This window comes from Nomia melanderi, chromosome 6 (genome assembly GCF_051020985.1).
Source record: "Nomia melanderi isolate GNS246 chromosome 6, iyNomMela1, whole genome shotgun sequence".
NCBI lineage: Eukaryota > Metazoa > Arthropoda > Insecta > Hymenoptera > Halictidae > Nomia > Nomia melanderi.
In genome coordinates, this window is record NC_135004.1 from 1,882,418 (window position 1) to 1,894,647 (window position 12,230).

The 12,230-nt window shown below is 40.4% G+C and overlaps 1 protein-coding gene across 6 annotated transcripts in view; it reads right to left on the reverse strand.

Moving 5' to 3' along the window:
* Positions 1–8,124: 8,124 nt before the first annotated feature.
* Crtc (CREB-regulated transcription coactivator) overlaps positions 8,125–12,230 on the reverse strand; it is a 102,071-nt gene continuing 97,965 nt past the window's right edge. For all 6 annotated transcript variants that reach the window (XM_076368360.1, XM_076368357.1, XM_076368359.1 and 3 more), the window contains 3 exons: positions 11,607–11,681; positions 9,656–9,821; positions 8,125–8,878 (listed from right to left, as the gene is read on the reverse strand). In XM_076368360.1, coding sequence (XP_076224475.1) covers positions 8,667–8,878; positions 9,656–9,821; positions 11,607–11,681 — 453 coding nt within the window. In that variant the 3' untranslated portion in view covers positions 8,125–8,666. The remainder of the gene's footprint in view (positions 8,879–9,655; positions 9,822–11,606; positions 11,682–12,230) is intronic.

The following is a 12,230-nucleotide window of genomic DNA, read 5'->3' on the forward strand; positions in this document are numbered from 1 at the left end:
TGTTAGGTGCACATGGACCGCCGGGCTTAACTCTTCGAAGCATGTAGAAAAGGTGGAAAAACACCTAGGTGTAAAACTTCTTTTTGCTCTAGTATTCGTTACGGGCAATAGAAATTTGGTTCACTTTTGTAACGGCGTACTTTAAAGAGTTAATCATTGGCAATATTTGTTACGTTAACACGTATTAAATGTTAACGGAGCTTACCATTTGCACGCTAACGCTTAAATGGTCGTGATCTAATTCTGGCTTCTTTAATTTCAATGAAAATTGAATCGCGGCTCGAATACAATCTTACTGGTTGCGTATCGTTGATCGCGACCGGAAGGTAACGAACAATTTCATCACGAGTTACTTTCCGCGCTAACGTTGTTATCGATGTATAATTGTAATGAAGATAATTACAGTGAGGTGCGATTAGAATTACGGAAAATAACTGGTGATTGGGTAATTAGTTACGTTTCAATCGTCATTGTTAAGGTGTTGCGGGAGTTACTGATCAGTGATCAGGGCGCGACGATATCCAACCGCCATGTTGCGAAGCGTAACTTGTTCGTATCGTCTCCGATCCGATTTTCTCCCTGTTTTTAATTAGTAACGATAGAACTACCGAGCAGTTGAATCGACTTATATGTTAGTCCGTGTGTCGTTATATAAATTTTAAACAGCCGCGTCTTTTCAGTAAATATTAAAGAAAAAATCGAATTAAATCGTTTTGATCTATCTGAGAATTCCAGTGATAATTTGAGAGGAGTTAAATTAATCAGAGAGGGAACATCGATTCGACGAAAGAGGATCGGTTGAAGTTCCTAAAGGCGTACCGAGGTCCCGAAGAAATCGGCAAGCGTCCTCGATCGCGATACGGACGAGATATCGCGTCGAACGTCCGAAATTGACGGTTCCGCTCCGAGAATGTCGATCCGGATGGGAAAATGACGAACGAGGACGCTGAACGATCGCAGAAATCGGAGACGAGACGAACGGAGACTGGCAGCCTAATTAACCCCTTGCTTCATTAACGATATAAACGTCACCCGATACTTTCCAACTTAAATACCATTTCTTTATTCCTAATTGCCTCGTTTTAGAACCAACTTACATATATGATGACCATGTTCTTTTCTTCTTTCAATAAATCATTAACAATAGAATAATTTTATCGAGCACAATGTCGAGAGAAAAAAGTCACAGAGCAAGGGGTTAATAACTCTATCGATAGACGACCGAGAAAACAATAATCCGCACGCGGCTCACTCGCGACGGACAACCCCGAGTTGACCACCTATGGCGTGTTTATATGTCGATAGAGACTTTCCTTTTATTTAAAAAAATCGATGTCTGAGAAATGGTGTTCACAATAATATGGTACAACAACGTAACGGCATTACAGACTTATAATATTTATACGAATCTCTCTATATATATACATATATATACACATATCGTACCTACACGTGTATATATGTATATACATAAATTATATTTATATATGTATATATACATGTACATGTATGTATGTGTATGCTTTGTGTAACCGTGTGTTTCTGTATGTTCTGTGTGTATATGGTAATATTTATAATAATCAATAATAATAGTAAATAATAATAATAATAATAATCAATAATAATAATAATAATAATAATAATAATAATAGTAAATAATAATAATAATAATAATATAATCATAATAATTATAAGATAATTTTTTTGCCACAATAACATGGCTATATACAAATATTACAAGACTCCTTTCGTTCTTCTCCGAACTGTCGCGTGTTCAATGCTAGTGTCGAGAGGAATTTCGGACAAGCAGTGCTCTCCCGGCCCTTGTCCTCGCGTTTCCGCTTGTTCCGGCTTCCGGCATCGATTTTTCCCAATTCAATTATTTTACGACAATAAATTTCGATCGCTTCAACAGCTTCGCTACCAACGTCGCGTATCCGCGGCGACCTCATGCTTTACACCAGCGATTTTCAAACTGGTAAGCGTGAAAAGTTATTATTCTGTCTGTAATGTTCTTTCGTTATTTTTGTGTTAATACATTTTTTATCATTTAAACATGTGCCTGTAGGAATATGATCGAAAAAACGCCGCTGAAACGAATGCTGGTAGTGAACGAGTTAAGCTACCCTCTATCTCTTGGCGCGGAAAGAGCGTGTTGCACGATTCCATGGGGAACAGAGAAAGGGGAACAAGGAGGGGGTCAGATACAAAGGGAAACAGGGAAAATGAAGAGGTACGAGAGGAAAGTGAGAGAGGGGGGGGGGGGGGGTGTCTTGATAATGACTTAAGTTATTTCTACGTTCTACTTGAGACGCTTACGGTCGAAGCGGATTGTTTTAAGATGATGCTTTGGTCGTTGGGCGATCCCCTCGTGATCGAAAGCTCGGGTCTGAAAAGAGCTAAGCTTGGAACGTAATTGAGCCATTCGTGGGCCGAATCAGAGAACTCCACTTTTTGAATGTTTTCTTCACTTTTTATACTTAACTAACTTAAAGAACTAACTAGCTTCTTTTGGTCATAAAAAAATTGCAATGGTAATAATGATTATTTCTTGGATGTACCATGTCATGTATTTTACATATTCGTTGGATCGAAGCTACATCTGTAATAATAAAATAAAACGCATTCGATAATGTTTATTTTATTTTCCATTTGAATGGAAATGGTAAAAATCAATCTTTTTCTAGTTATTGTTTTGCGGAGTCAACCGATCTGGCTAATTAGTGGCTCGATCAACGCTCGAATTGGATCGCTTCGATTTGTCCGATCTCGAAGGGAGCCCGGATCTACAATGGTTCTGCTTGTCTCCAGAATCGAATCAACCCGGACGCGACGACAAATGAAGCTTTGCTGGATTCCTCGATCTGACTCGCGCAGACGCACGCCGCACTGGAAGTTTGGAATCGGGTCGGCGGATCGATGAAGGCGGACACGTGACTGCATTGTCAGCGAACTTCGATAACCAAGAACAAAAGGGAGAAACTTCGATAACGAGGGAAACGAGGTGTCATTGATTACAAAGGAATTGTTTTTCGATGTCGCGCTTTCGTGAAGTTTCGAAATTATTGACGTTCGTTCGGATGAAACGAATTTTTCTTTTAATCTTTTTATCTCTCGATCTCCATTGTAAGAATTTAATTAGCCTCTGAAGATTTATTTTTTGATTTGCAATTTTGAATTGCAATTTTTCATTTTCGTTCATCGGTTTCTCAAGAGACTGACTTAGGGAGTAAGTTTGCCAAGGAATGATTTCATTTAAAATCAGCCAGCAATTCCAAACTTTCCGGTAAGCAGCGCGTGCGTCCACTTCCGGTTGTTTCGACGACCGCGCTACGTCACTTCCACTTAATATGGCGAACCGGTCGAGCAACGCTCGCGAGTTTAAGTACAACTACGGTTTACAAAAGAGAAAAATTGACGTGTACCGGCTCGGGTACTACAGCGGCTTACGATTTATCTTTAAACGACTTCGCCGACGGGTCTCGTTACATTTATCGCCTTGAAGATCACTCGGACCAACGCGAAATATTCGCATCGGGCGCAAATAAAGACTTATGAAATACTCTTAGAATATTTCCTTGAATCAATGATAAAAGTGAAATTTCTATTTTGACGGAACAGTTGCAAAAGTGATGCAAAGTAGAATTTCATTTCTCGCTATAATATGGAAACAATATAATTCGTTCTTGTATAAAATTATAAATGAAATATTTAATTTAATTGTCGTTCTTGTTTAAGTTCAAGAATAAAATATTCAACTTACTACATAATTCTTACGATTTACAATTAACAGAGAATGTAAATTTTCCAATGTCCATTGCGAATACTTCACGATCGATCCGATGAATCCCTTGTATTGCACGTTCACGCGAACCGACATTACGGTCTTACAATCTAGAGCGACGAACATCTACGCGCTTTGGCACCGTCTCGCGCGCGACGAGACTTCCGCGGGGAGGGGAACGAACGAATCGAAGGGAAGAGAGTTTCGATTTTCACGTGGCGACCCCCTCGACCTCTTTCCGCCTCTTATTCCTCCGCTCTTCCCGTATCGCGATCAATCTACCTAGACGCAGACACAACGATTAGATTGCAACTTCTTAAGGATCGGACAAACATCGTATCCGTGAACGTTTGTCCACCTCGTCACGGACTCGTAACAATCATTAGACTTTTCTGTACATCTTTTAACGTTCGGATTCCTGTATCACTGTTCAGCCAATTTTTACAACTATTTTCGGATGATCAAACAAATTTTTGTCACAGTTCCTCACAATTTCATGCACAAAAGTCACATACTGATGCAATCCATATTTTCTAGTACTTCATTGCAGCATCCTTTTGTTTATATATATTAATAATCGTCCATTGAAAAATAATACAGGAAATTTGGAAATGTATTCAACAAATTATCTGTTATAACGCATTCTACGTTAGACTATTGTTGATCCTGCATTATTTTTGAACACAAGATTTCCAACGCTTCTAAACAACACATTATTTCACTTTCGCAGAATTAAATACTTAGGAAACACAGATGTCATCGACGTACTAGTTTCTTACAAGAAATTATTACAAGAAAAATGAGGATGAGAAACTGTTTCGATCAACTGCAACTGCGATTCGATTCTTTCTCCATTGGGACCGATCGCTATCGCGTTCCAGCTGGCTACGCGATCCAGATTCCACGCAGGCGAGTCACGCGAACGCCACAGAGAACCTTAATCTTCTATGTATAAGGATATCTTCAAAATGTTCGAGTTACGCGCTACCTACAGACTGAGAGTGAAAGGTAAGTCGCGAATAGTTAGCGAGACGAAGAATGGCCCACCGGTACCGGAGACCCACGGGTCTCCTGGTACCATTATTGCAAACCGTGATTGAACATTCATCGATCCAAGATTTCAATTTCTACTGATCACTAGGAGAAATCGGAAATCATGGATCTCTGAATATCCCAGAGGCACAGTTGGATGTGCTGCGGTACACACGTGGAATTTAATCGTTCGCCATTGGGATCATCAATTACATATTTAATTACAATGGTAAAGTAAAATATAAATATTCTTATATATTTTCTAGTCCTATTGACACTGTAACTTCAATAGAAGAATGTCAACAAGATAAATGGCTAAAATACAAGAGAACTCAGTTACGCAAATTTATATATAAAATAGATGAAGTAGTTAAATATGTATTAACAATTGCCAACGTTAAACTTAGTATAAGTAATTTTTTGCTAAAATTATTTGTCAAATGACGCGCCATTGTCCCATCTGTATTCTTTGTAGGGCGAATATTGGATTGTTCTTGAAACACGGTTTGTACAGGTAGTACATGCGAGCATGTTTCAAGATTAAATTCCGTGTGTGTACGGCGGACTGAGAGCCGGGGACAACGACACAGACAGCGTGGACCGCGCGCGAGCTCCGTGGAAACAAGACGAGGCATATAAACTTTGCGAAACTCTCAACAACAATCGCGTCAATGTAATTCTATAAAATTCAATTCGTCCGAAATCGGTTAAAAACTCTGAACAGCCGTGGCTCGGTCCAGTCAACCGTGCGCCGATGCGCAGCACACGCGCGTGCAGAATTCAATTCTGAAATAAGCTTGCGGTAGAAGGAAATAGTACCTGCGAGAAGTCAGCTTAGCAGTATCTAATTCTACTGTGAGCATGTTTCAGGATTAAACTCTGCCTGTGCACACGTTATATTCTGGGGCACTGAAAAGTTTCCCCAACTTGGCTGGAGAAAGACTGGACCCCGATGAGCTGATTGCATATAGAGAGTTTCAAAACTGTGAATGCTGTTTCAACGTTATTGCATTAACGCTTTACCTACCGGGAGCATGTTAACAGTTTGAATTAAGTTGGAAAGGACTTTTAAATACTTTCAAGGGAAACCTGCGACGTTATGTTACTACAGATGACTTGGGTTCACTATTTCAATTATCATTAAAGTATACGTTAAGATGTTTTTAATTGTGAATTGTTGGTTCTTAATTATCACCGGTAGGAAAAGTGTCAAAAATGGAGTATAATGTTCATTTAAACCATGCGATTTCACGTGTGTTAACGAACAACTCTATTGATGCTTCTGTCGAATGGAAATCTGTTCAATCCTCGACGTTCTGAATTGCATTAATTTTGTTTTCACCTATTTTTATGGTAGATATATAAGTCTTTAAAATAACACACATGCAAGTATAAACACTTTTTACAACCACAAGGATACAAATACTTGTACTTCGAATTACATTAAACTAAAACGATAAAACTAAGGATATTAGGTTCAGTACCAAAAGTTTGAAACATAAAGGACTGAACTCTGTTTTCACAAAAAAGACCAAGAATCTCTTTATTTTATAGAAGCCAATAAAGTCACTTTGTAAGTTGTATCAAAGCTAGAACATTATTTTTTTCATAGATTTATGGAAACAGTTGTATCATTTAACAAACAATTTAGATTTACACTTGACAAGTCAACGGATATTTTCTCCATTGCAGATCATGCTTCAGAGACGGCGACAACTCCCTAGATTCTGAAACTCCCTGTACAATCCTCCGCCCGTACTCCGGTAAACGGCTCTAAAACATCACAGTAACGGTAACTACGCGTTAAAGACTCGTTCTTTTCCTCGTGAAACGTAACAAACGTACGGGAATAAAGCTCTATATCGGTATAAAACGCTCGAATAAATCGGATAACTCGGATCGCTGTGTCAGCACCTCAAAGTGTGCTGCGTAGCCAAAGTCCGTCGGATCTTTTCTCCTGTTTGCCTGTAGTACGTCTACGCATCAGAACAAACGGGCTGATGAACGGGCGCTCGAAAAAGGTCGATTACCACTACGTACGTACACTGTATACAGATATAAGCGTCATATCTCCTTTTTTGTATTTCTCCTTTATACAATTAATAAACTTTAAATCGAATTACTCTAACTCTGCCGCGGGATTAATTATCCGACGTGTGTACAAAGTGCGGCGTATTACTTTCAAAAAACAATTGACGACCGTCGAGGGTGCAATCCCCTTTCGCGTTTTCCTGTTTGCCTTCCGTCTTCCCTTCAACGATGACCGACGCGAAGCTGCGAACGAGGGAAACTAAATCAACCTGTAACCATCAATTACAGTACAATGTCTGCCAGGAATACCTATCCAAAGAACTATCTACCTTCTCGCATTAATAACCCCGAAGTTCGACAATTATCAGACTCCTCGATAAACAGATTCAATCGATTAAACATTAGAAATCCGAATTTATTAATATTCCAGGTAACAACAGTTCCGATTAGCCCATCGAAAACGATTACTGGCAAACAGCGTACATATCTGACATCGTATTCGGCCTCGTGGCAACTGCCATGGATTCTTTTAGGGTTAACAATGAACCTATCGACACTGATCAGTGTCTGAACCTTCTGATTACATTTCTTCCCCCAAGACACTGAACAGAATCTCGGCACGCAAGGTGTTCACGCCAAGAAATCTAGATGGACATAATTAATTTTACATAATAATCCAAATTACAATTCACCGACTAACAATATAGACTATGAATTCTACGAAACAAGATCTGATGCCACAGTCGCACGTGTTCCGCAAGCATCCGGTAACTCCGCCACCCATCGTCGATTAGATAAATCTAATACTTAGAAACATCCGTTAAAAAATCTGCAATCGAACGCTGTCCAGCTAGATTCTCGAAATGGCACAAGACGCGGGGTGAATTCCCATTAAAAATCGCGACGAAGGAAAGGACAAAGAGAGTAGCTTCGGATTAGCTCGACTAACGTTCAATTAACGTTCGGCTGCGTGTCTTCGAAAAGGTGTCTCCCTCCTCTCTCGTGTCGATGTCTTATAACGCGTCCCCCGTGCTCTAATTATTCTCGCCCCTTAAGTATACCATATACACACTCCCCGTCGACTCGCTCGGCGCGCGCGGAGAGCGCAACGACCGACCCCACGGTGTAACGCTCGAATGTTCTCTCATTCGTCGTCCTCCTCCCCAATTCTATTTTCTTTCATTATTATTATTTATATATATATATATATTTATATATATATTTTTTTTTGTTTGTTTGTATTACCTTACTAGGATCGTATATGACAAAAGCATGTATAAATCAGTAGACATTTTGTTTTGTGCTTCTTAGAGATCATACATGATACAATGTACAAAGTAGTATAAAATAAAAAAAGGGTTAACAAAGATTTGTATTACTTAATCCTCAATTAACGTTTTATCACGAACGGGAGGACCGATCCGTCTCGCCTCGGTCGCCGGACGGACGTGTCTGTGGGGAACGGGTTTCCGGTTTGCCGCGGCGGCTCGTTTCGTCCCCCTCGCGTGGTATGCGCACGATGGATGCCGAGGAACTCGAACGCGAGCCACGTCGATCCGTTTTCAATCGTTTCCAAACGATTTCTCTTCCCTACCATTATTCCTCGTGTCTCTCGGTACGAAACAAATAAGAGAAACCAGTTCCCGCGCGAGACGGTTCGCGCCTGGCGACCGGCCCGAGACACCTGGGTGCGTCCTATTTGTCTCGAAGTGTCCCAACAATTGAATCGCGCGACACCAGGGACAGATCAGAATTTGTATTCCTACGTTATATAATATAGTCAGCGCGTGATATCGCAAAATGAGTAAAGTGTCTCGCCTTAAAGCCGGTCTAGCCTAAAATGGGCTTCGGCGCTGGGATCGGATATGACCATGTTCGGGTCGGTGAGCATTTGTAGACCGTCGACGTCGATGGGGTCGAGACCCTGCCTGAGAGCGTCGTCCGACGGGAAGAGATCGAAGTCGCTCATCATCGCCGTGCCGAGGTCTTTCACGAGTTCGGGGTTCGTCAGGTCGTCGGCGCCGGAGAAGTCTGCGGAAACGAATTCAACAGTTAACTACGGGTTCTTTGTGGTTCTTTGTGGTTCTTTGTGGTCCTCACTTTGATCGGTATCGAATTGTATTCGGAATTATCGGATGAGGTAATTTAACCCCCTGGGGTCCTAAGTGTTCTTGGCTTTTCACTTTGATCAGAATTTAGTTTTATTTCATCGTCGTTTAGTTCAATTATAGCGTGACATTTGGATTTCGACACTTTGCGCTTGAAAGTGTTCCCATTAGGAATATTCAACGTTTTCCGATGAGGTATCGACGATTTTCTAAAACTAACTTAATGAGAAATTATACATGAATTAAGAAACACAGCTATTTTACTTTAATGCTTCACATATTCTTACATTATAGGAAGGTGAGTGTTATATATCAAGCTTTATAATTTTGCTGCACCAAATTGAATGGTGACCGAGAGTCTTCTCTCGAATAGAAAGAGTTATTCGGTTATTCAAGATATAAATATAGTTTCCTTACTTCTTTCATCGGTATCAAATTGTATGTGAAATTAGTTATGATATAAGATAACCCATTGTGGTCCGAAACATTCTTGGGATTTTACTTTGAAGCTTGCATCGTCATTTTATTGAATTATAATGCGATGTAGAACTTCAGTCGTTTATTGAAGAATATTTAATAAATGCTAAAGTGGTACTTTTATATCATCATAATATGTTTATAATAGTAAACAAAATTTAAATAATTCAACGACAAGATAAGACGCGCAAAGATGCGATCGCGGTTTTTAACGGAAACCTACCGGTAAGGATGATGGTCGGTGTATTCGGTGTTTGCGGCGTGAGTTGCTGCGTGGTGGTGGTGTTCGTGGAGTTGGTCGTCGTGGGCTGATATGCCATTTGTGGGCTCGTGCTGAAATAACCGGCGTCTCCACTGCCTAATTCACCTCCGACATTTATCACGTCGTTCTGCAAGGAAATTCGGACAGATGAGACTAGGCTACTCAACGGATCACAACGTTCCTTATCTTAAACGGATTCGCTTCTCGTGACTGCCCGAAAAAGGTGACTTTTCTTCTTACAACGTGTCCCTACGGTACAACTTTCCACGATTAATATTCCAAGAAGATTCTGATAAATGATCAATTCGGAAACTTGAAACTTTCAAAACATCCACGAACGTACGAAGAAAATCATTATTCCCGTAATCCTTCTCCTGGCGAACTAAACGCTATACCACTAAAGTAAATTTTACATTTCTCCTTAGTATTTATCACCGAAAGAAATGTTTCAAATCACCTAACTCGAATCATGCAATATGGATAAAAATAGCTAAAATTAATAACTTATTAATAATAAGATTACTAACTAAGACTTACGCCTTAGATTTTAGAACAATAATTAAAATGTATATTTGACAAAACTACATGTTTACGGACGATTACTGCAAAGGTTTCAACGAGATTCGCGATACACAATACAATTCATCGATTCGGTAGCTCGCTGGTTTGCTAATATATACTTCGTTACCTCACAATTCGTTCGCGACTGATTCTTTAGTTTGAATTCGTATTTCGTCGCTTTGGTGATCGGATAACCGTCGCGATGTTGATGCTCGCGGACGTTGCTCTATTGTGGCGAACGCAAGGTTCCTACAGTATCATCATAAGATGCCAATGAAATAATTTCTGTAACGGAATTCCGTTCTTCAAGAAAAAATATGCAATGAAGCCACCCTGAAGAGAGTGACACGAACTTTCCGGCTGACTCGATACGAATGACAAGTCAACTCGTCTTGAGTTAACACGTTAAGTCCCGCGGAAATCGAGCAGGGTCCAGGCACTGAGGAAACGGGATCAGCCCGTGGATCCCGATCGACGGGAATCCAATCGGTAAATCCGCCAACAAGTTCGACACCGCGGAAACTTCCCGTCAAAGATCCGTTTTCGCCGAGGGTGAAGGGGCGAGGGGATTCGAGTAAATCCCTCGAAACCGATGTACAAACACGGAACCGTGCAAAGTGAATCGCTCCGTGTAATCGATCCCTGCTCGGAGCCACGGCTAAGAGGACCAATATCGAACGATATCGAACCGATAAAGTTTCTTTGCGAGACGACAAGAAGCAGAGGCGGATTTACTGGTTACCGATAAGCAGATCGCGGAATATTCGACTTTTACTGATACCTTTCTTTTCCACAAGTTTCTTCGTGTTGTTAATATTGTTTAATCTGAATATGTATTGAATATATACAGAAGCTAATAGATTTAGCCATTAAATTGATATTCCCCGGAAATTTAAGTAGCTTTAAAAGATCTGTTAAAAAACTAATCGTTTATAAATTTCAAATTTCTAATGTAATTATTTTATTAATTATTATCTATTATATTGCAAAATTCTTGCTTTTCTAACACCGTGTGCTTCATTTATAGCTCTTCATTTTCTGTACTAACGGGCAACCGCTCGTTAAGTGAATAAATAAATATCGAATTTATATAATCTAATCGAATCTAACAATTAACTTAAAATAGTGGTGACGAGAATTGGGGTATGCATTCGTATTGCTACATCGATCAAAGTCAGCCTGAATTGCTAAAAAAGGTCGTGCCTATGTAAATCTAGTGGCAAAAACAACAGGTATACTTCCAATTCCAATTATTCCAATAATTCGAATGAAATATCAATCAAACCGAGTCTCATCGATATTCATCGACAACAATACCCCCGGCGATAACAGAAAAAGAACCATGGCTCACCTGCGTGTAGGTCGTGGTGTGGTTCGGCGAGCCGATGTACGTTCCGATCGCGTTGGTCGGCACCGGGGTGTCCATCTGAAGTTAGAAAAGAAAAGAAAAAAGAGAAGATAAAACCGAGCGAAACCCCGTCGCGATCAAGGGGCGTCGACGGGCCGCTCTTCCGGTGTGTAAGAAATGGGATCGGGGAGTTGGGGGTTCGACAGAAAATTGAAGGAGAAGCGGGAAAGAACCGGACGCCATGAGCTGCCGTTAATTGCAGTACCGTGGCCATTACATTTTGTGGTCTTGTCCAAGTTCCTTCCGCTATTCAGGACGAGGGAAATGAACATGAAGGCTCCTATACACGTTGAAAGGGTTGCAAAAATCAGTCCGGAGTCTTGAGTCTCGAAAGCTGTAGCTGTGACTCCAGTTTTGAGAGCGTGAACTGTTAGGATTCAAGCTTTGAGGTGTAACAGCTGAAGTCTTTAACGTTTATAGACTTTATATTTGAGGTTGAGGTTCGGATCGAGCTTTCATAGCTTTAAGGTTGAACTTTTAAGCTTTGAAAACTCAGCCTTCACGGCTGAATCTTGAAGCTTTAACGACTCGAGCTTTGTAGAACTCTAAGGCTTTAAGGTTGAATCG